This window comes from Engystomops pustulosus, chromosome 6, assembly GCF_040894005.1.
Source record: "Engystomops pustulosus chromosome 6, aEngPut4.maternal, whole genome shotgun sequence".
Lineage (NCBI taxonomy): Eukaryota > Metazoa > Chordata > Amphibia > Anura > Leptodactylidae > Engystomops > Engystomops pustulosus.
The window spans coordinates 39,559,012-39,584,680 of NC_092416.1; the positions used below are offsets into that span (position 1 = coordinate 39,559,012).

Below are 25,669 nucleotides of genomic sequence, written 5' to 3' on the forward strand. Positions count from 1 at the left end.
CCTGCAGATAATTCTAGATGTTCAATGAGGCTCTTTGTATTTTGTGCACTGGTTTAGTGGTTGTTTCTACACACTAATTACAGGATGGAAAACTATTTGGAATGGGAATTTTAATTAAACAAAGCATCTATTATTTTCTACGTTCCGATTTGATTTCTCACACAGAATGTTAAACTTTACATATGATCAATTTAGCCAGCAAGGTTTCTATTTAAAATAATCATTTCCCTCTAATTACTGTAAGAATCCCATATTGAAAACCCAGAACAGTTGTGACCCAAAGCCTCACAAAAAAATAAAAATCCTTGGACTCAAATCATCCAGGAAATCACAAAATGTCGGAACATGAAGGCTTCTCGTATCAGAGCCCATGACTGTACCATAGGAAAGAGGTTGGAGAAGAGAAGGAAGGAGGGAGCCCCTGCCAAGAGTAACATTCATCTCTCACTACTTAAAGAGGAGCTGTCATCCATATAAAAGGCACTAGGAGCTGGTTACTAAAGTAAGCAGCATCTAGTGCTACAGCAGATGTAGCAGTGTTACACCACTAGCGTTATCGGAAAACCTCCACCGGACCGCACTGTAAGCGGGTGTATTCATGATGGTGCAGTCCGAGGTGACGCTTCTCCACGGGACCGGCTCCATAGGCTGGCAGTGTCTGCCAAGCTTTATGTAGCAGCCACCACCCACTCATCAATCCCTTACAGCGCGGTCCTGCGTTTCTATTGTACAACGCGGCAGGTCTGCTAGCATTATTGGAGGTTTCATACAATAGTAAGCAGCTCCTAGTGCCTTTTATATGGATGACAGCTCCTCTTTAATGTAGTTTGACAATGGCTGAAAATACAGAAGACTGCATTGTAACATGTATGGATTGGCCATGTCAAAGCCTTGACCGGGAAGGATTAGGATAGATGCTAGAGAAGAACTTGTACCAAGTATGTATGTTACATGACACAGGATAGGGAATAACAAGTCCTGACCGTCCCATATTACTGAATGGAGCATCAGGATACATGTCGAGCTGCTGCTCCAACCATTAGTGAGAACGGCTGCTTTTATGGATTGCTGGGAGTCCCAATCACATAATTTTGGGAGTCCCAGTCACCACCACCAAAAAACTTGTTATCCCCTATCCAGTGGATAACATGATGCAGACTTGGTACAGCCTCTTTAAAGGAGATGTAAATCCCTCATGATAAACCAGAGGCACTTGCACATAGATCGAGGTACCAATGAATTAATATCCAACAGTGGCAGGGGCAGTGATACACATATGGACGCTGCTTTACCCCTCACTGCAGTGAAAGAGTTAAATCTTCTGATAATATTATGGGGCTTATTCACTTTCATCTATTCACTTTCGTCAGTTTTTTCGGAGAGATCATGGCTAGGTATTTAACAGGTGTCTGCACTGGGATATTGTTGCACGTGGTCGGATTTTGGCACAGCTGCGCTGACATCCATGCAGCACAAATTAGGGAGCGTGCCGTCAGACGATCCGACTGATTCGGACAGAGCGAGGGATTTAACTTTCAAATTGTGTCGCCAGACAATACACTTACATGGAAGAAGAAGGTGACCTCCGTCGGATCTGAGCGGGGAAGCGACACATGCAGGATATGGGGCACCCAAACTCAGTGAATCGCGGCACAGTGCATGATCGGTGGACAATGCACTTTCTGTGAGATCCTCGGACCCGGTAACTAAATGTGCCCCAATATGTCACATATTGTGAGCTTTCCTGAGTATGGAAAACCATAAAATATCCCTTTAATACTAAAGGTTAAAGAACTCTGCTTTTTTTCAGTTTACATCTATTTGCAAGATATTGTTATTATTTACTGTCATTGGATATACTGGATACAGTTGCTATTTCCTCAAAGCTGCTAATTTTTCCTCTTGAAACAACTCACTTTAAGGCCACTTCCCAACTAATGTTTCTGCACCATATGAATGGAAAGCTCCTTGTCCATAGACTTACTCTGGCAGCATACGGCATTTTGCCTCGGTTTGCGAAGTATAATTTGCATCGAGTAGAAAACACTGGATGAAAATACACAACATCCTGCTTCCTATGGAGAGTTCAGTATAGTGGACTATAGAGGCTATGGGAGATGGATGCAACTGTATAGAACCCAGCCCTGGCCTCGGGTGAGAAAATCGACAGCAGCAAATCTCTGCCTGAGACCAATTTTCATTCCTCCTTTCGTGTCCCAATGTTTAAGCATACAGTGGGGTACTCTGCTGCTCTCCAAGCTGAACCAGAGCACATATCCCACTATATAAGCTTGTACATTGGTATACGTTGTATATGTTGTAAGGCCTCCTTCCATTTTCTCCTTCCTCTTTCCGTTGGAAATCCTCCTGATAAATCCTTACAATAGAGCAGGGTGCCACTAGGAAGGTAAGTAAATGTTTATATTTTTAACCATCCCAGCCACATATAATTTTTTTCAGGTCTTGGACAACCCCTTTAAGGCTTACAGGTCCTCGTCTGTAAGGAGATTGTGGCCTCCCCAATTCTCTAGATTTTAAAATGATCTAATGTCTAGTGTGTAAGTGCATAAAACAGTAACAAAACTTGTTGCAAAGAAACTACACTCACCGGCCACTTTATTAGGTACACCTGTCCAACTGCTTGTTAACACTTAATTTCTAATCAGCCAATCTCATGGCGGCAACTCAGTGCATTTAGGCATATAGACATGGTCAAGACAGTCTCCTGCAGTTCAAACCGAGCATCAGTATGGGGAAGAAAGGTGATTTGAGTGCCTTTGAACGTAGCATGGTTGTTGGTGCCAGAAGGGCTGGTCTGAGTATTTCAGAAACTGCTGATCTACTGGGATTTTCACACACAATCATCTCTAGGGTTTACAGAGAATGGTCCGAAAAAGAAAAAACATCCAGTGAGCGGCAGTTCTGTGGGCGGAAATGCCTTGTTGATGCCAGAGGTCAGAGGAGAATGGGCAGACTGGTTCGAGCTGATAGAAAGGCAACAGTGACTCAAATCGCCACCCGTTACAACCAAGGTAGGCAGAAGAGCATCTCTGAATGCACAGTACGTCGAACTTTGAGGCAGATGGGCTACAGCAGCAGAAGACCACACCGGGTGCCACTCCTTTCAGCTAAGAACAGGAAACTGAGGCTACAATTTGCACAAGCTCATTGAAATAGGACAGTAGAAGATTTGAAAAACGTTGCCTGGTCTGATGAGTCTCGATTTCTGCTGCGACATTCGGATGGTAGGGTCAGAATTTGGCGTCAACAACATGAAAGCATGGATCCATCCTGCCTTGTATCAACGGTTCAGGCTGGTGGTGGTGGTGTCATGGTGTGGGGAATATTTTCTTGGCACTCTTTGGGCCCCTTGAACATGACAATGAGGTCACTGTACTCAAATGGCCTCCACAGTCACCAGATCTCAATCCAATAGAGCATCTTTGGGATGTGGTGGAACGGAAGATTCGCATAATGGATGTGCAGCCGACAAATCTGCGGCAACTGTGTGATGCCATCATGTCAATATGGACCAAAATCTCTGAGGAATGCTTCCAGCACCTTGTTGAATCTATGCCACGAAGAATTGAGGCAGTTCTGAAGGCAAAAGGGGGTCCAACCCGTTACTAGCATGGTGTACCTAATAAAGTGGCCGGTGAGTGTATAACATAACTAAATGCATTGCATAAGGACTGCACCAAAACCAAATACTACACAGATACAGCAGTGAAACCAAACTTACTACATAGAAACAGCACCAAGCTTACTATTCAGATCCAGGGCCAGAACCAAGTTTACTACATTGATACAGGACCAGAACCAAAATAACTACGGTACTTAGATTATTTCCAAGAACCAAATACTAGAACTAGAACAACCACATAAAACAGCACCAGTACCAAGCTTACTATACAGACAAAGGAGCAGAACAAAGCAGAGTGAGACAGACAGCCTTACATTACATACAGATTTATAGCAGTATAACCTCAAAAAACCATATGAGTGATTTTATAGGATGATATAGAATCACGTTGGGCTAGATTGGATTGACTGTTGCACTGGCACTTTATAGTGGATCTCCAATAGCTTTACATGGCAATACATTCTGGTATAAAACATCTGCTTGCTGATTGCTATTGTGATATGGGGATGCATTAGAAGAACTCCCGGGAACAATTCACTTTGCATTGTACTTTAAAGTCATATTGTCATATTGTTGTTTTTAGATTGTAATTATTAATACAATGAGACATATTTTTTTAATAAATGGTGTGATGAAACGTTTATGGACCAGATATCACTCCTATGGTTTTTTGAGGTTATATTGAGTTGTAAATAGAGTGGGTTCGCGTAAGGAAGATTTACAGAAAAATGTTGTTCTATCGTTTTGTGCTAATTATTCGGTTTGGGAGATTTATAGCCGTGTCTGATGCTGAATGATAACTATGACGTAGTAGAAAACTGTCACCATGTAACTCTCCTCATAAGAGAAGATAACAGATTGTCATAGCACAGTATAGGCACTGCAGAATTATGAGGTCATGGGTAATACCAGTACTTAAAAAATATATAAAAATTCATAAAATTCCATATTATGATATATCTTTTTGTTTCTACATTTTATTGAACAAAATCAGCTGTGTCTCTCCACTGTCTCACCATCCAGATTTCTATCTCCTGCTCTGCTATCATTTATGTGCGGTGAAGAAAGACTGATGCTCAGAATTTCCTGACCGCTGTCCAGTTGGTTGACTCTTTCAAGCCGCCTGACGTGAAAGGAAATCCTGCTCTGGAGGCTTCTTTTTGTCAAACGGACAATAGGAAATGAAAATGAAAACAAACAGTAAATACTATTTAGAGAGGCAAAAGTAAACTAGAGTCAGATATAGCAAATGTGCAGTCCAGCAGTGTTATATACTGTATACATATATGTACATCCTATTTCATCTAGAGCAGTGAGGGGGAACCTTTTGGAGACAGAGTGCCCAAGCTACAACCAAAAGCCACTTATATGTCGCAAAGTACCAACATGACAATTTAAGCAGTAACTTATTGATCCCTGCTGTATCAAGTTTTAATTGTATTGGCGTCCTGAGAACACCAATACAGTAGAAAGATGATGGAGAAATTTGGATTGTAGCTTCCTTCCAGCAGGAGCTCCAATGACAATCCATCTCTATCCACACCTTCCCGCTCCTCCTGTAGTTCTGGCAGCCAAGGATGTTGCTTTAAAATAGCGTTGAGCATGGCACATCCTGGGCTGTATTGGATCACAGGAGAAAGCCTTGAGTCCTATCTGGTAAACTATGTGTTGGTCTGAAGGCCTGGGTGCCCACAGAAAGGGCTCTGAGTGCCACCTCTGGTACCCGTGCCATAGATTCGCCACCACTGATCTAGAGGCTCGAGGGGTCGATCGATTTTTTTACCTGATGAGTAGGGGAAGTACGGTACAACGCCGAGTAGACCTTAATGTTGGCTTGTGAACAGAGTTTTACCTTCTGTCTTTTCGCATTTCCCAATATGTATAACTGAGTGGTGTATTCCAAACACAGCCTCAATATTACATCTGATTCTCTGCTAGAAAAATAAGGATTAAGAGCCCAATAATATTTTATGAAATTTAGTATATTATTAGGGCCAATAAGTAGACCAAGATAACAGTCATGAGGGCTGTCTGACTAGCCATACCCATCAGTCAGTGGATGACTGTGTACTTTTTGGCTATTCTTTATGATGCCCCTCCTTGTATAGACACAAAATCCATTACCTTATGTGAGAACATAAGGATTCAAGAAATAAGTCCAACACATGATCCCTTTATACATTAGATGGTCAGCTGGTCCGATTATTGCACAAATATTTAAATACAATCGTCATCAGCTAAATGTGTTTAGCTGATCACAATTGTATTTAAATATTCATAGTCAAACTTCACGGTCAAACAGTGACCAATTGTCAATTTTCTTCCGGTGGCCTTGCAACAAGAATTGGGAGCCAAAGCAAAATTATTGATTTTTATATATTTATCTGCCCCCCTTAAATGTATATTTTTATTAGGATTTTAAAAAAAAAATCCCCAAAAACAAACAGTACAATAGGTAGCGTACACAATATGCACCAAACAGTATTCTGGGACAGACAATGGAGCATCTTCATATAGGTGGCTTTAGGCTTCCCAGGGGTTCATTAAAGGGGGGCTCTACAGTGAACATTTCTGTAAACGTGGGCTATGCTGTGGAATTTCATTAAAGGGGGTTTTGCTGTGGACATTGCTGTAAAAGGGGCCATCTGCTGTGGACATTTAATTAAAGGGGGGCTCTGCTGTGGACATTTCAATAAAGGGGAACCAGTATTGGCTGCTGAGGAGATTGGGCCTCAGGGCACAATGCTTGGTTTGGACGCTGGGGGCGGGGCTAGTCATGTGAATAGACTATAAGAAACTTAATCCGCCACTGGGTTCAGACAACTGGTTCAAATAATCCTCCATAGTAGTGTCTAGCTCAATAACAAAAGAAAACCCTTTCTAGAGACTTAACACAACCGGAGATGTAACCCCCAGGATTTTCTAGTGAACTATTTTAAAGGGTTGTACCCTGTATAGAGCAGAGCAGCCGATCGCTATTCATCACTATGGCGTTATTCCATAGAAAGTGAATGGAGCAGCAGGGCCGATGTCTCACCTGCCACTCCAATCTTTTGGGATGCATCAGGGGTACAATGGACATGATCCATGGGGGTCCCACCATAGAGACTCCCACCGACTAGCATGATAGGAATAGTGTTAGGGATTTTTATGCAGGGCCCCAACAGCCCTCTTGACTTTTGTAAGGTGAGTCCTAATTAACCCTTTCATGATTGAACATAAAGACTAAGCCACACACGTCAATCTCTTAGTCAAGATCTTCTACCGTTTAATAATCAAAATGCATAATATATATCAGACAGAAGAGTCATCAGAGGGGCGTGTATAGTATACTCCAAACCTATTGGTCATCAGCACATTCTGGGAAAAAAGTGAATTAATTGTGCTCAGTTCTCAGAGACCTTGTACACAGATATTGTTTATACTAGTTTGCTGAGAAGGAGATGATAAGTGGCTCCAGAATCCTAATATCATGCAGCATCGAGGACAGACTGGCTTCTCATTAAATGTCAAAGGGTATTAGCTGACAGGCGAGCAAACATGTTACATAAAATGAAGTTTGAATCATGACATTAACTTGACAATGGTCAGGGAACATGGCCGCTGTATCTAAGATGGCGGACAGTAGTCAAGATGGTGTCCGAAACAAGTGCGACCTCCTTAACAATTCCCTCCTTTGAGCTTTGCTGGCCTGTAACTCCATCCTGAGCGACCTCCTCAAGCTCCAGGTACCCACAGGTAGGCTAAGCCCATACCTGCTGGACTTGTTAACTCTTCACCAGATCCCCTGGAGGCTGGTCACTCAGGGGTTATAGGACTGCACACTCAAATCACATCACTGAGTTCCCATAGTCCATAGGTTTGTAAACAGGCAGCATCATCCTCCACACTGGGACTTCTCCTGTCGTGGTTCTTACCGCTTGGACGGCCATCTGGGACATGGTGGACTTGATGAGGGGGACCACACAACACGCAATAAGTGACAAGAGCAAAATCACAATCCCCAATATCACCCCCACTTACAGGAAACCCTTCCAATCCCCCAACCACAAAGTGAAGGACAAAGTGTCCACCCCAGAGTTTCTCTTGAGTTTCCTGGACAGTCCTTTAATCTCTTCAAGTGCATGGGTAATGGATCCATAGGGGGCGAAGTCATCTGGGATGTACATGCAACAAGCCACACCCACCATCTTACAGACTCCTCCCTTCTCAGCAAGGGTCATGTCCAAAGCCGTGCGGGTCTGGGAAGCATCTCCGATATAATTCACAAATCTCTGTTGATTACAACAAAAACAGTTATAACCCAACCAACATTTTTGCTCATAGGTCTCTGGGGAATAATGGACTCTAGACCTGCCCATATGTGATTGTGGGCATTGTACTCATCTGGGACCCCCCTTTGGTGCTCCCACTGTATCTATATAAACGTTGTCATCTAGGTGCTTCTCTCAGACCTCCAGAATCCTTTGGGATTCTCTACCTTTTCTTATGTGTCTGATCAACCTTATCCCTGGGGATCACGAGGAAGGAATGCACAAGTGTTATCACCGTACACTCACCTTCCCAGCCTCTAGGCCTGACCTGACTCTCCTATCCCCACAAATCCAGTACACATCAGACACTGCTAATACAGGGTTACCTGTGCTCTCAATGTTAAAGAAGGTCACTGTCTTGTTGCACCAACCGTAGGTAAAGTCTCCTACCCTAGGGGCATCCTGGTCACCCCTATAGATATAGTGATAGTCATGGTTGGGGTGTCCTTGAGCATACAAGTCAGTCAGAAGAGACCAGCTAGCAAGAAGTAAGTTTACAATAGAAAGCATGGAAGCATGCTGACTTCCCTCTAGCTTCACAGGCGTGGCACTGGTCAGCAGGACTTGGAAAGGACCATCGTAGCGAGGCTCCAGACTCTCTCTCTGGTGTGTCTTCACCACCCGTAGTCTCCAGGCTTCAGGTTATGCATCCTGAGGTCTCTGTCTGGATCTGAAAAAGTAATCAGAAACACTTTTGCGGAGCTTTTCCAAGGCCTGGCTCAACTGTGTGGCACATTCCACCTGGTTTCCTGCCATCAGCTATAGGATCTGTGGGAAGTAGGGGCCTAGTCTGGGTGCACAGCCAAAAAGTACTTCAAAGGGGGACAATCCCATCTTTCTGTTGGGTGTGGTCCTAACAGTATGGTGGGCAGCAGGAAAGCACTCACGCCATGGTTTCCCTTTTACTTCCATGGCCTCCTGGATCTCTAACTTAAGAGTGCAGTTTAAAGTATCTCAAACGCACCACCAACTTGGAGATGCTAAGGGGTGTGCAGGGCCTGTTCTACACCCAGGAGGGACAAGGTTTCAGTCTTTACCTGTCCAGTGAAGTGGGTTCATAGTATCATAGTATCATAGTAGTATCATAGTATATAAGGCTGGAAGGAGACGCAAGTCCATCAAGTCCAACCTTCAAGAATTAAATAAATGTTTTATCCCCATAACCCGTGATATTTTTTCTCTCCAGAAAGTCATCCAGGCCTCTCTTGAACATGTACATAGAGTCGGCCATAACAACCTCCTGCAGCAGAGAGTTCCACAGTCTCACTGCTCTTACAGTAAAGAACCTTTGTCTATGGTGATGGTAGAATCGCCTCTCCTCTAGGCGTAGAGGATGCCCCCTTGTCCTGGTCACAGGCCGTGGTATAAAAAGATCTTTGGAGAGATCCTGTCCGTTCAGGTATTTGTACATTGTAATGAGGTCTCCCCTCAGTCGTCTTTTTTCTAAACTGAATAATCCCAAATTTTGTAATCTGTCAGTGTATTCTAATCCCCCCATTCCCCTAATAATCCTGGTTGCTCTCCTCTGCACCCGTTCCAGCTCTACTATATCCTTTTTATACAGTGGTGCCCAAAACTGTACACAATATTCCATGTGTGGTCTGACCAGGGATTTGTATAAGGGCAAAACTATGTCTTTATCATGAGAATCTATTCCTCTCTTGATACATCCCATTATTTTATTTGCTTTAGCAGCAGCCGCCTGGCTCTGGTCACTAAAATTAAGTTTACCATCCACCAATACGCCCAAGTCCTTTTCAGCTCCAGTTTTACCAAGTAATTGACCTTTTAGAACATAATTATACTTTTTGTTTCCATGGCCCAAGTGCATAACTTTACATTTATCTACATTAAACCTCATCAACCATTTCTCTGCCCATTCCTCAAGCTTCCACAAATCCCTCTGTAATGCTAAACTATCGACCTCAGTATTTATTACTTTACACAGCTTATTATCATCTGCAAATATTGAAACTTGACTGTGTAAACCCACTACAAGGTCATTAATAAAAATATTAAAAAGAAGTGGCCCCAATACTGACCCCTGTGGCACTCCACTGGTAACATCAACCCAATCTGAGAATGTGCCATTAATGACCACCCTCTGTTTTCTATCACTAAGCCAATTACTTACCCAGATACACAGATTTTCTCCTATTCCCAGCAGTCTCATTTTATATACCAACCTTTTATGTGGCACGGTGTCAAATGCCTTTGAGAAGTCCAGATATACAACATCCACAGCGTCCCCCAGATCCAGTCTTGAACTTACCTCCTCGTAGAAACCAATCAGATTAGTCTGACAGGACCGATCTCTCATAAACCCATGCTGACGCTGGGTTATAAGGTTGTGCACAGTGAGATACTCCAGGATAGCATCTCTAATAAACCCCTCAAATATTTTCCCCACCACAGCAGTTAGACTTACGGGTCTGTAGTTTCCAGGATCGCTATTTGATCCTTTTTTGTATATTGGTACCATATTGTATATTGTATATTGGTTCTGCGACCGGACTCTATGGTATCTGGAAGTCCAAACCTGCAGAAAAATCTCACTCACCAACTTCTTGGCTGCAGCTCTGGCAGTAGCCTTGGTCATGGGAGAAGCTTCTGGCCACCCTGGAAAGAGATCAATGCACACAAGCACGTATTCCTACGTACCACTTTTTGGTAGCTGGATAAAATCCATCTGCAGTCTTTGGAAGGGATACAGCAGCTTAGGTGTCACCTTCTGTGGGGTCTTTTCCACCTTACCCGGGTTGTGGCGGGCACAGACTATACAGGCTTTCACTAGTCTAGTGACAGGGGTAGTAATGCCGGGGCAAACCACTGGTGGTTTATGAGCACTAGCATGGCCATTTTGGATGTGCATGTGTCTGTAGGCTACTTGACTTACTGTCGGGTGCAGGGCTCCGGGCAGGCACACCCTCTCTCCCAGCATCCAGGTCCCATCGGCATCTGGGCTCCAGCTCTCCTCCACATTTCCTTCACTTCTGATGACTCTCGGGCCACCAGGGACTGGAACACCTGTGGATCAAACTTTTAGCTCAGAACTCACCGCTGAGACTTCAGGACAGTCTCTGGGTTCCATCTGTGCAGCTGCCTTCGCCATCCCATCGGCCACATACTTGCCCTTGGCTTGTGGAGTCACCAAATTGTGTGTGGTTTAACTTTTATTATCCTCACCTCTTGTGGAAGTAGGAGAGCATCCATGAGCTCTTTAACCAGCATGCCATGCTTAACGGGGGTCCCTGCAGAGGTGAGGAAATCTCTAGCCTTCCATAAGGGTTCATAGTCGTGTTAAGACCCCAGAACTATACCTTGAGTATAGATGTTTGCCCTTTTACCTTCCACCAGCTGTAGCACTTCCCTGAGTGCCGTCACTTCACCTCCTGCGCTGACCTGTGTGGAGGGAGTGGTTCTGCTTGTACTACCTCATGTGCACCACTGACCACTGTATATCCAGTGTAGAACCGTCTGTCTTCTCCCGCAGACCTGGAGCCATCTATGAGAAAAAAAACTCAACATCTGGGTTAATCACCCTTCTCCCCCCCCCCTCTCTGAATCCTGGAAGACTGGTGATAGAATGAAGGATTCAGAGCTGTGCACCTTATCAGTGTATCCTGGGGCATCAGGAGTGCACACTGGAGTCTGAGCTGTCTGGCCTTGGCTCACATGCTTGGGCTGTACTTGGGTGAGGACACTGTGCAAGGTATGTGGGGTTTGCACAGTAACTGAGTGATCTAGGGTCTAGGATCAGCTCACTGGCCTTGCTGAGCAGATTGCTGGCTGCAGCTACTAACACATGAGGGGCTCCCCACACGACTGAGTCTAACCGGGCCTAAGAGTAGGTCACTGGGGAGGCCACCACGTTCCTGGGCTAAGACACCTGTGGCATGGCCTAGATACTCAGTGCAAAATAAAATAAAAGGTCTGGTTCAGTGGGATGTGCCTAGGGCCAGGGCAGACTTGCCAGCTTAGGGCTATGGAATGCTTCAATTGCCTCCTGACTAAGGGCAAATGGGGAAGAGGCAATTCAGTCAGAAAGGGGCAGCAGACCTTATCCCAGGCCTGCAGGAGCTGGCCAGTCCTAGAATCATGTGAAGAGGCTTAGGGCCTCAGGGCAGGGGCATATCCTGGACTGCCAGCTTTCTTTCCTCTGTCAGGTGTCTGCCTGTGGCTGAGAAGCAGTGGCCTAGGAAGACCACCTTCTCCTGGCAATACCGGAGTTTGTCTCTGGAAACTTTGCAACCCTTCTGGAACAGAAAACACATAAGGTCAATACATGCATTCCGGCTAACAAAAACAGTAGGTCCTCTGCATACTGAAAAGGAGAACATCCAGTAAGGGGCTAGTCTGCCATTCTACTCCCTGTAGGGCCGTGGGGTATTGGCTGGGTGAGTTTTACCCCCCTTGTGGGAATCTACATCAGATATACTGGAATATTACACTGGTAAAGGCAAATAGGTACTGGCAATCTTCATGCAGGGGCACAGAGAGGAAAACATTTGCCAAATCAATAACAGTGAATAATATGTCACTCTCAGGGACTGCTGCCAGTTTGGGCTAGGGACCACTGGGCTTCAGTACATTCATTGGCAGCTTGGAGGTCATGGACCATGCTACATGTATCCGGTTGTTCTTTCTGAGTCTTTTCTTGACCGGGAATGGGCTAAAATCATCATCGGACTAGCAGGGGAGAGTTCTACAAGGAAAGGCGATAACTCTGTTTGGGGGGGCTGTTCTCGCTGACATCCTTGTCCATAACCACCCCCCTTGTCTTGCCCTGTCGGGGCCGTCTCCGCCACTCACTACAGTAATGTCTCCTCCCCGCAACGCCCACTTGGGTTGGCCGGTTGAGACTTCCGGAGATGTTGTCAATCTCACTTTGGCATGGTCTGTGAAACATCCTCTATTCCCTCTGTACGTCAATGTGTCAGAGTCCCTCCACCACATCTCCAGCCCAGTGTTCTGTGCTTCCTATAAAGTTCTGGCCAGACTCCAACGTCTCAATAAAATCCAGGTACACTTAAAATGGTTTTTAATCAAAAAGGAACAAAAGTCAGTCATAGGCTCTGTAATACAGTTGGGGGGCTTGTTCTTGCTTAGTCTGTTCATGGGGTACACAGGAGGACATCACATCATACTGTATTCTTGTTCCACAATCAAATAAATTCCTTCAAGTGTTTTTTAGATTGTCAGGGAGAAGTCTAAACGCAGCGATCTACCCCTCCCAAATGTGAATGTTCTCACTAGCCTGTAAACCACGAGATAACAGAACACAGATTCCAAGCAACTCAATATGGAGAAATTCAGTTTTCCGTGAACATCAAGGTCACTATCGTCTCTCTCGTAGATAAGACAGACACAGCACATGTCAGTTCTTCACAAAACAAAACGCAGCTTCAACAGCCCCCACCCTTCTGTTAACCCCTTAAATGCCAGAAAGCAGGTACCGGAGACATTGTAACACTTTTTATAGTAATTTTTCTCTAATTGTCGGGATCAATAAATTTTAATAATACTCAAACAAACACCATCCCTCACTCCAAGACCCCTAGCAGACGTCCGAAAAGGTGAACTGTTTTCCTACAAAGCCCCACAACAGCTTTTATGGCTGCCAACAGCAATCAACTTATTGGGACTTGAAGGGAATATAACTTAAAATGGCTGCCACTGAAAAATAAACTGTCTTAAGATGGCCGCCACTGAAGAATGGTAGGGCGTGTCATCTTCTCTAACCACCAGATACAGGGGTGGAGTCTGGATTACAGGGGCCATTTTTCTCTCCAAGGAAAATATAATTAAATCTCTTTTTCTCAAATTCTTTCCACATCAAAAACTTTGAAATGTCCCTTATCGCCTGTCTCTTTCTTCATTAGGCACGCTGAAGGATTCCTGTCCCTCTGTCCTGGTCCGTTCGTCAGTCAGAGGCTATAAGTGTCTGTTTCCAAATCTGATCAAGTTTTCTCACTTGTACAATCATCAGATCATCTGACACATCCCAAAACCTTCAAACCTTCAATATTACTTTTCATTTCAACACAAAACTACCAGCCCTTATGTCCGATCATGTCAACTTGCACTTTTCCATCAGTCCTACTTAACTCAACAACCTTCTATCTCTGTGCATCTTTCCCCTCCATGTGGGACACAATCTGAGTAGCTTTTCTAGGTCCGCACCCTTGGCTTACTTTACTTTGCTTACTTCCCATCACAAATGTCTACAACTGCAACACTGCCAAACCTGTCCCCCACAGATACAACGAATCCGACACCTTGTGTGACCGACCCCAAAGAAACTAGATACCAGACTTCCACAGAGGACTCTTTACCAAGTCTCCCTTATTGACTCTTTACCAAGTCAACTCTCTTACTGACTCTTTACCAAGTCACTACTAGTTCTTACAGTCATCCACAAAGTCGTTCAGACTCCAAAATGAAGCTAAACGCACACTTGATCAGAGTGGGTCTCCGCTGCACGTGCACAAATTAAGCTCTCTACCTCTATGGGCAACCCTATTGACACTAGTCAAACAATACTATAGACCAGGGGTCTCAAACTCAATTTACCTGGGGGCCGTTGGAGGTAGATTCTGGGTAAGGCTGGGCCGCATCAAGTTTTCCACACAAAATGCGCTTACAAAATATCATTATTCAGATTCAAATGTCACGGCGTCTCCCAGTGCAAGGAAAGCCCCAAGCTGGGAATACGTGTTTTCTCTATGAACGCGTCCTGTGCACCGAGGGGTCCCAAGCTCCTACCGCACTGAGCCCAGTCAGGGACACTCCATCCCCCCCCCCCCCACCCGGTACTTGCCTCCCCGTGTCCCTCCCATCGAAGAAGATGAAGTCGCCGCTCTGACCTGCACCAAGTGCGTTCAGAGCGGCGACTTCATCTTCTTCAAGTACCGGAGGGAAGGGGATTAACCGGTTACGGGCCCTTTCCTGTTTTTTCATGTCCATTTTTCACTCCCCACCTTCAAAAAACTATAACTTTTTTATTTTTACACGTAAAGAGCTGTGTGATGGATTGTTTTCTGCGTAACAAATTGCACTTCATAGTGATGGTATTAAATATTCCATGCCATGTACTCGGAAGCGGGAAAAAAATTCCAAATGCAATGAAAATGCATTTGCGCCATTTTCTTGTGGGCTTGGATATTACGTCTTTCACTGAGCGCCCCAAATGACATGTCTACTTTATTTTTTGGGTCGGTACGATTAAGGGGATACCAAATTTGTATAGGTTTTATAATGTTTTCATACATTTACAAAAATTAAAACCTACTGTACAAAAATATTTTTTTTTATTTTGCCAAATTCTGGCGCTAATAACTTTTTCATACTTTGGTGTACGGAGCTGTGGGTGCTGTCATTTTTTGCGAAATTTGATAATATGTTCAATGATATCATTTTTAGGACTGTACAACCTTTTGATCACTTTTTATAGATTTTTTTATATTTTTCAAAATGGCAAAAAAGTGCCATTTTCGAATTTGGGCGCTATTTTCCGTAACGGGGTTAAACGCACTGAAAAACCGTCATCATATTTTGATAGATCGGGCATTTTCGGACGCGTCGATACCTGATATGTTTATGATTTTTACTGTTTATTTATATTTATGTCAGTTCTAGGGAAAGGGGGGTGATTTGAAATTTTAGGTTTTTTTATTATTATTATTTTTTTTTAAACTTTTTTTTATTTTTATTTATACTATTTTTCAGACTCCCTAGGGTACTTTAACCCTAGGTTGTCTGATCGATCCTATCATATACTGCCATACTACAGTATGGCAGTATATGGAGATTTTCCTCCTCATTCATTACAATGTGCTATCAGCACATTGTAATGAAGGGGTTAAAACGAAATAGCCTCGGGTCTTCGGAAGACCTGAGGCTACCATGGAGACGGATCTCCGCCCCCCGATGACGTCACGGGGAGCGGTGATCCCAGGTAAGATGGCGGCGCCCATGCGCCGCTATCTTTTTGAGGCTGCCGGCAGCTTTGTCGGCAGCCATCGCTGTGAAAGCACCCGCGATCGGTGCTAGCACCGATCGCGGGTGTTACCGGTAAGCCTTTGCTGCAATATGCAGAAAAGACTTACCGGCTATGGAGAGGGCTCAGCCCGTGAGCCCTCTCCATGCAGCGGGACCAGGTGGGGGCCGCAAAATATTGTCCCGCGGGCCGCAGTTGGCCCGCGGGCCGCGAGTTTGAGACCCCTGCTATAGACACTATGATAATTTGACAATCACAACAAAGTATCTCCTACTTTAGCAGTGTGGACCTCTAAGGGCTACTCCCTCCCGTCCCACAGTTTCAGCTAACATCACAGACTGTCTGACCATCCGTCACTGTCCAGTCTCTGTCCATCACCTTACAAAGTGGTTCTTTGCCAAAAACTCTGAGCTTAGGTTACAGTGAACAACAGTGGCAAATATATAACACAGAGACAGTCTTACCCGGTCCGTCCAACCAGTGAACCAGAAGTGACATTTCAAGGTAGACAATAAAAAACAGCTTACCCTGAGAGCTCTCTGGTCAGTTCTGTTCACCAAGCCGGCAGGGACACTTCACGGAGGCTGTCTCGGTGTTGTTGTTGTTTACTTCTAAGCCCACCCAGGGACGCCAAATATTGTTAGGGATTTTTATGCAGGGCCCCAACAGCCCTCTTGACTTTTGTAAGGTGAGTCCTAATTAACCATTTCATGATTGAACATAAAGACTAAGCCACACACGTCAATCTCTTAGTCAAGATCTTCTTCCCTTTAATAATCAAAATGCATAATATATATCAGACAGAAGAGTCATCAGAGGGGCGTGTATAGTATACTCCAAACCTATTAGTCATCAGCACATTCTGGGAAAAAAGTGAATTAATTGTGCTCAGTTCTCAGAGACCTTGTACACAGATATTGTTTATACTAATTTCCTGAGAAGGAGATGATAAGTGGCTCCAGAATCCTAATATCATGCAGCATCGAGGACAGACTGGCTTCTCATTAAATGTCAAAGGGTATTAGCTGACAGGCGAGCAAACATGTTACATAAAATGAAGTTTGAATCATGACATTAACTTGACAATGGTCAGGGAACATGGCCGCTGTATCTAAGATGGCGGACAGTAGTCAAGATGGCGTCCGAAACAAGTGCGACCTCCTTAACAAATAGGTACAAGCTTGTTATGACTGGACAATCCCTTTAAGTCTTATAGTTCTGGACAGTTGTAGCAAATACATCTAGATGGACACCAACAGTTGAAGCTGAGAAGATATAATATGAGGAAGCTCTGCAATATTCAGTCAATAGCACAGGGACAGTGAAAATTTAGGGAAAGGAGAAGTAACTGAAAAAATTGAAAAAATAAATCATGTGCGGAAACACATCCAGAGCAGAGAGAAAGTCACAAAAGGACATATATTACAGAACGATATCAGGAAACATAAAGAGAGAGGCTGAGCACTTACCAGGGAGCCGCAGAAACATCTACAGGAATCTGTACTTTCAATTAAATTGATCAGATTAGATTTCAGGAGCAAAAATGTGTCCAAAAGCATCACCTGTACAATACAACCACTGATGATGGGAGTATTCCTGCTCACAAATACCCCACAGGTAAAACCAGCAATGTGTAGCTATTTGTAGAAGCTTTCCAAAAATACCCTTCCTGTTTCCCAGTCGTCTGGGGCACAATATTAGGTAGCCCGGGCAGCACTAAAGAACAAATGTATTTAAATTAAAAAACTGAATTTTCTCTTTAATGAAAGATCAATGGAAAACATGGAAGGTTTGTCTGGTAATCTTGTAAAGCCCTCTGCAAGGCTGTTTTGACTTGTGGGAGGATTTGGGAAATGGTAAACTGGGAGTTGTGCTATGGAAGCCGATCTATTTTATTTTATCAGCAATTTCTGAACTTTTCTTTGTACACTTAATAGGTAAGTTATGGGATGTGGCGGAAAATCATAAAGACATGAACCAGTTTTCCATTCAGACACTATTTATTGCATCTCTAGACATTATTTACTTGTTTTTCTGCCAAATCATATATTATTGAGCAGGAAAGTGCTTTTTGCTACAAAATAATACAAATATAATGATTTTTATAAATTGTGCTTTATGAGCGGCAACAACCTAGGAGCCACAGCTACCGCTGTAACCATAAATCCATTGACATTACATGGACACACTGTAACTTAAATAATGTACGGTAGTTCATTTTGTTTTTTTTTTTACTTTACTTACTCATAGATTTTTACTTGTTCTCTTTATAGATCCTATACAGGGTCTTATATTCTGGAGGACAAACCTACCATTGAATATTCCATACAATAAAGCAGAACAAATCTGGAACATGGAGATACCAAATTTATATTTTTATGATATTTAAAAATGGATAAACAAAATTATTTTCAGATCCACCATAACTGTATAAGGGGGGTCACTTTTTGTGGGATGAGTTGTAGTTTTCATCGATACCATTTTAGGAAATGTGATTACTTAGTATTTAAAATATGTAAATTTATTTGCGGTGAATTAGTGAAAAGCAGTGTCATCTTTACGATGTTTACTGTATGAGTTTCATCTGGTTTGACTAGATCAGGCACCCGTCCATGCACACTTGGGGTGCAGGTGGTGTAAGGAAGTGAAATAGGTGTAATTCCTGGCACACAAGCCCTGATAAATGTGATCCTTTATCTATTGATGCCTGCCATTGACAAACACACACAGCATTTAGTATCTACGGCTTTTAATATCGGTTCTAGAATTTAAACCCTGCTGTATAATGTCCTGCATGCTGCTGTGCTCTGCAAAGAAATAGGGAATTCTTGCCACACTGAAGTCATATAATAGAACAATTATTGCCCATCAATCACACTTATTAGAGACTTATCCTCCTCCTCCTGCACGTTTTAGTTTAATTAAACATGCAAAATACATTTTCAGTGAGAAAAAGTATAGATCTAGTGAAATATAAAAAACTTTATTCATTTCCAATTTCTGTACAATAACATACATAACATGTATCATTTTATTCATGATATAATCAATCACTGCACTATTCCAAAACGTCTTATATTTTGTAATGTATTCATTTCTGCAATTTATGACATTAAATAAGAGTTATGAGCACATAAAAACACCTGGGCAAAAACATCTTTCTACATTTGTAGAAAGATCTACAATATTAGATATAGACTGTCCCACTGGTGACATCAACGTCCGGCTATAGAGTTATTTAAGCTGCTTTACAGCCTTTATATCTTCCATCTCTTCCGTGTCTGGTGCGTGTAACCTATAGGAAAATAAATAATAATGTGAAATATATTTCTGATGTTTAGCAGGTTTTTTAAATTTAGGCGCCTTCCACACTTGCGTTTTTCACGCGCATGTTCTGCGTGTGCTTTTGACGCGCAGAACTTGCATTGCACTCTGACCCATTGTAATCAATGGGCTTTTTCAGACTTGCATTTTCTTCATGCACACACATGCGTCTATTTCAATGCACGTTTAAATCTCGACATGCTCTACTTTTGCAAGTCACGCTTCAAAAACGCACCATACAAGTCTATAGAGATGCATCAAAAACGCATTGCACTCTGAGACACTTGCAAGTGCAATGCGTTTTTCACTGATCAATTGCCATAGAAAAGATAGAGCTCAGTCCTGAGTCCATTTCACGCGCATTACCTGTGCGTGAAAAACGCATTGAAATTGCATCGAAAATGCGCGTGAAAAACTGAGACACTGAACAAACTCTGACTGAAAACTGATTGCACTCTGATGCAAAATGTCAGTTTTTCTGTGACCAAACACTGATCGCACCCTGATCAGACTCTGACGTGATCTGCAACGCAAGGGTGGAAGGGGCAGAACATGCGCAGAACACGCAAAGAACCCTATTTGTCCTGCTTCCGGCAAAGCACTGGTGCTTTCAGCCTTTGGGACCTGCGCCCAGGCAGAAGTGGTGGGAGGTCATAGGACCTCTGACCTTTGGACGTCCCATTCTTCTGATGTAGCAAATTATATCACTGTCGGATTAGATCCCAAATTAGCTGAAGTGGATCACAAGACCCAATCACAGCAGCTGGAGATGGTAAGTACCAGGGCAGCATGAGAGCACGGTGAGGATACTTTGTTTCCTTTTCAACACCCCTGCCCATGCCCCCAAGGGATTTTCCAGAACTCCTTTAAATACTGAACATACCACCTACGAGTTATTCCTAGACTCAATGGTCTAGCGATTAAAGGGATTGTCTGGCCACACTGACTGCCCTGTACTGAAGCCACTTTGTGTATGAACTGGCTAGTAACAAAACTGGACAGACACATTTATTATAAGCTAGACCGCGTCAGTAATGGGTGAAATAATTTGGTAGAATAAAAATCCACTTAACCCTTTCCTCATATGTAGCTGGCTCCCCTTGAATACTACCATAAATTATGTATAGTGCTTCATAGTGCTGATCGTGTTATGTGATGTTATTACCATTGACTAAAACACCTACAACAGCAGCGATGTTGGTAAATCTTTGTCTCAACGTTGATTAAATGTCTGCAGGATCAATACAGAGGTCTTGTCCTGCGCTGGAAGACTATGGCACGTAGGCCTCAGCCTCACCTCACTAAGTGGCCTGCTTACAGATATGGCAGCTAAAACATGAGGATTGATCACGCACAACAATATAAAAAAAGAAAACATCCAGCAATCCCCTTTATCTAGTATAACCCACAGCCAAGACCTATCGCTCCGATACTCTGCTTGTACCAGAGCTACAGAAGAGCAAGCTCAGAAGTTCAGAAAACTAACCCTGACCCATGTAAGGCATGGGGCTCCCACTTATTGGACATTTATGGAATAAATCATGTTGAAAAATCATAAAGATCTTTTGGTTGGAGCTTTTTATGCTTAGGTTTAAGACTAACCTTTGATCTTCCACTCGAATATTTGGCTTTTGTCCCAAAGACACAAGTTCTTTCTAAACAGAAGAAAGTGACAGAATTAATTACAATTCAATTAAAATCAAAAAGACAAAAATATCATAATCAGATTGTTCCTTATCTCATAGGGAACGCTGAGGGCAGTTACACTGTATACCCCCTTCTGTCCATAGACAGGCAGTCCCCTACTTAAGAAAACCCGACTTACGGACGACCCCTAGTTACAAACAGACCTCTGGATGTTGCTGATTGACTGTATTTTAGTCCAAGACTACAATAATCCGTTGTAAGAGCTACGAAAGGTGTCTGCAATTAAGATTTATTGTTAATTCTGGTTCTTTTGACAATCCAAAAGTTTTAAAATCCAATTGTCACAGAGACCAAAAAAATTTGGCTGGGGTTACAATTATAAAATTTACAGTTCCAACTTACATACAAATTTGACTTAAGAAGAAACCTCCAGAACCTATCTGGTACATAACCCGGGACTCCCTGTACAGGACTTTTATGGTCAAATGTATGGTAGAATAATCTTATGGTACACTGCAAGCTTTGATATGGTGGAACACTGTAGCAAAAAAAAACTATAGAATAAAAATATATTTTTATTACACCAGTTGGTGGCAGTTATATGCAACTGTACAGACTACGGGCCAGTTCACATGTGCATTCAGATTCCATTTTTGGATTGTAACAAAAACAGATGTCTGTATATATCAATAGCAAAGCATGCATTTTTTTAACAAATCCGTTTAAAAAAAGGATACTGTGCTCTCTGTTAGTTTCAGGTTACGTTTTCATTACCATATAGCAGTGACGGCAAACCTTTTAGAGACAGAGTGCCCAAGCTACAACCAAAACCCACTTATATTTCTCAAACAACATGACAATTTAAGCAGTAACTTCTTGATCCCTGCTGTATCACAAGTCTCAATCGTATTGCTGTCCTGAGGACGACAATACAATAGAAAGAAGATGGAGAAATTTGGATTGTATCTTCGATCCAGGGTCCCCTGAAGGGTCACACCTTCTTACTCCTCCTGTCGTAGCACTGAGCATGGAACCTCCTCGCTGTCTTGGATCACAGAAGGAAGTCTTGAGTTCTCTCTGGCAAACTCTGTGCTGGGGTTAAGGTCTGGGTGCTCACAGAAAGGGCTCTGAGTGCCACCTCCGGCACCCGTGCCATAGGTTCACCACCACTGCCTTATAGCCATCCGTTTTTTTTATTGCTTTGCTTTGGCCACTAGAGGTCGCACTGAAACTCTAGAATTCAAAATCAGAGCATGCTCGGTACGAAAAAAAAAACGGATGGATCAACTCATTCTACGAACCGATACAAATGAAGACCACCGGTTATCCATAGAAAACAATGACAAAAATAGGACAGAAGAAAGTCCTCCATGTGACAAGCGTCCTCCATTGTCCTTCAGTTACTTCGGATGGAAACAATGGCGGAGCAGTTCACGTCTAACACTCTGCTGAAATAATGGAAGATGTAAAAACGGATACTAATAGACGCCATTACTAGTCCGTTGAAACAACTGGGGAATAAAACGGGTCTGTTAGTTACCCATTAGTAAAAAAAACGGAAGGGAACGATTGGTGGCATATGGCAACAACATTATAGATTCAGAAAGTCTCAGCAATGATGTGAAGATTTTAAGTAGAAAGAGTTTGTCTTGTACATAGTGGAGTGGATCTGCAAGGCGAAGGTACAGAGCAGCTGATGCTTTTACATCCAAATAAAATAATCCTAAATATTAAAAGAGGAGTCAATTATGAAATGCAGTCTGTTGTAGTAAAGCAGACAGGAGAATGAGCGGCCGGGCCGCCGGAACTGCATTTATCTGTCTCCAAACTGAAGTTCCATTGGATTTATATTGCACTTACTGTAACCCAGTGCTCAAGAAGAAGGATGGTTTACACTGCTGACAGTATGTAGACACATTGCAAAATGTCACACAGTCTGATGGATCTCATGACTATTGAATAATTATGTATAATGGATCTCCGAGCTGTGCTTTCTATTCCTCCTTTATTCCTCTGTGAAATTTATGAATGAACTAATATCTGAGTGTTAATAGTGAGGGATGACCCAACACAGTCTGACAGCACCATATAGAAAATGTCCTCTACTACAGGTCAAAAGTCAAGGACACTCTTTTATTTAAAAAACAAAACAAAAGAAGAAATTACATATGTGATACCCCAGCAAGTAATGGGTGAGGGGCCTATTTTTTAGGTCATCTCTAGAACATGTCCGCCATCTTGGATGAAGGGCAAGTTTTTCCAATGGGAAGGTGGTCGTGTAACATATCAAAGACCAGAATTGTCTCATAAATTGATTGTCACAATCAGTTTTGCAGTATCTCTATGTTGGAGGTTGTTTTTGCAGCTTAGCTCCTTCAACTTCTGTAGAGTTGAGCTTCTATATCAGACAGGACTCATGGACAGGGGTGGTGATGTCCAGGTGATGTCACAATCTTGTACAACCCTTCAAAGGGAGTCTACCAAGTCCGAAATCGACCCACCCAAGTAAAATCAGCATTGTGTAGGACACTTCAGAAGCTCTCCATACACCTTTCCTGATTCCCATTAACCTTTCATTTCTGAGAAAATTCTGTTGCAAATGACCATTCAGGTGAACCAAGAGACTACGCTCTGCCTCTAGTGCACTGATAACTTCATTTAAATAAAGATAAAAACATAAATAATATCACTCAGAAACAGAAACAGAAAAGATAAGTTTGAAAAATTAAAAGACCTTCATAGTGAGGGAGGGTCATTGGGGGAAATTCATTAAAACTGGTGTTCCCTTATCCAGGTCTGAACTGGTGGAGCTTTTTGCTGTAGTGACCACCGGATTTCTGTCAGAGACTATAGTAAATGTGGCGGGCCCTCTGCCAGCCGAACTCCCTGCCCTGACACGCACACCAAAAGTGGCGGGAAAAAAGCAAAACTGGCAGGAAGAGGGAGATTGTCTGGAACAGAAGGCACATGAAACTCCCGCTCCCCACTAGTTTCCTGGCTTCTTTGACCTATACACCATCTTGGGTGTGTCAAGGAACGGGCTAGGCAGTGACAGAGACTATAGCACAAAAGACTTTGCCATCTCAGACCTGGTCAGAAGCCGTCAGGCAAAATAACCCCCTAAGCTAAATATATTTTCATAAACTGCCATTAGAGAGCATTGCCTCTATCCCTTCATTGTCCCTCTACATGCCTGTAAACCTAAGCAATGAGGTCCTAAAGCTGTATGCAAATGACCTGTGAAATGTCCAATAAGTCATTAGCATATTCAAGCTGTCCAGCTTATTCATGAGTGGGAGGTACAGCCACACCCCCAGTGCTTGACTGACAGCCTGTATAATGATGTGAGGCTGTATAATGATGTGCTTCCTGGTGCTGACGCCCCCTGCAGCCTGTGTGTGTGTATAGGAGAGATACAGCAGCTCCAGGCAGCCATGTTATAGCAGAACATGTCAGGTACTTGTGTAGCTGATGTCTGTGTCTCTGTGTATTAGGAGGATGCAGCATGTCAGCAGATGCAGCACACACACTAGCAATGCTTTACTACACATTACACACAGGCATGAGCAGGGGGAGGAGTAACAGGGGTGACATCACTGCCTCTGACCATGTGACCAGCCTCATTTACATAATAAAGAATAGATGATTTTATAATGATTAATGTATGAAATAACTATATAAAGGCTGGGATGGGATCCATGTGAGCTGCTCCAACAGGTAGAGGTGACAGGACTAGTGGCAGAGACCTGATGACAGGTGTCCTTTAAGTCCAAAGTTGCGGACTTTGAGCCCATATTTACTAAGAGGCCAGGGGAATTTAAAGACTAGCGTCCACCAGTCTTCATAAAATCCCCCCAGTGATGTTTTAACTTATGGGGTTATATAGGAACTTGGTAAACTCCCGTAAGTAAACATTAAACAACTTTGTTGAAGTTCTGAGCTCCTTCGTCTACTTCTGATGAGCTCACAAGAATTTTAAGAAGTCGGCAAAGATGTATAAATATCACCACTTAGAACTCCAAAAAATTACACCGCAGCAAAATGTCTGCAGCTTCATTGGCTACCTGCCCCATTAAATTGAGCAGTCCAGTATAAATCACATCAGTTCTTTGGTGGGTGGGCATTTATTATATCCATCATCGCTAGGTTTAGTTGCCATGGTGCCACTTAAGCTCTCTTGTATTTGCGCCAGTCGTCTTGTCGTCTTGTCTTGTCGACGATATTATGTCTTGTGCCGTTTTCCTATTGTGTTTACAAACAGTAAAGATTGATCAACAGAGAAGCGATCCAGAAGACGAGAGCTCCGGCGGTAATTACAGCAGCAGGCGACCTGCAGCGGGATAACCTACCATGTATTATTAATACCGAATCTACACAGAGATCAATAGAGATCAGGATGGCAGGCAGAAAACGGCACAGCACTGGCTTCATAAATCACCGGCAGATTGATACACCGCGTCCCTCGCTGCTGTGTTGCAGTATCAATCTACCGGGATTGCATTTCCTTGTTAAATATAATGCAGTTTATTTCATCTGGAGATTAATTGCTTCACAGTCAGCAGATATTAGTGTATACCTGAGCACCTAAAGTACATTTATTGAGCATTTGAGAGCGATCTACCGGAGTATAAAACTTCAATAATTTGTTTTGGATTTACCTAACTTACAAATTCCATTAACTAGTGAACCATAATAGACCAAAAAATGTTAAGACTCGAAAGGGGGCGGGAGGTGTCAGCACAG

At 43.0% G+C, this 25,669-nt stretch overlaps 2 protein-coding genes across 2 annotated transcripts in view; both read right to left on the reverse strand.

Moving 5' to 3' along the window:
- LOC140134943 (uncharacterized) overlaps positions 1-1,091 on the reverse strand; it is a 238,955-nt gene extending 237,864 nt beyond the window's left edge. Inside the window, exon 1 of the mRNA XM_072155788.1 lies at positions 1,088-1,091. The gene's annotated coding sequence lies outside the window, so the exon portion shown is untranslated. The remainder of the gene's footprint in view (positions 1-1,087) is intronic.
- Positions 1,092-18,922: 17,831 nt separating this feature from the next.
- Positions 18,923-25,669, reverse strand: part of HOATZ (HOATZ cilia and flagella associated protein) — a 29,299-nt gene continuing 22,552 nt past the window's right edge. Inside the window, exons 5-6 of the mRNA XM_072113232.1 lie at positions 20,882-20,934; positions 18,923-19,250 (exon numbers count right to left, since the gene is read on the reverse strand). Coding sequence (XP_071969333.1) covers positions 19,190-19,250; positions 20,882-20,934 — 114 coding nt within the window. The 3' untranslated portion in view covers positions 18,923-19,189. The remainder of the gene's footprint in view (positions 19,251-20,881; positions 20,935-25,669) is intronic.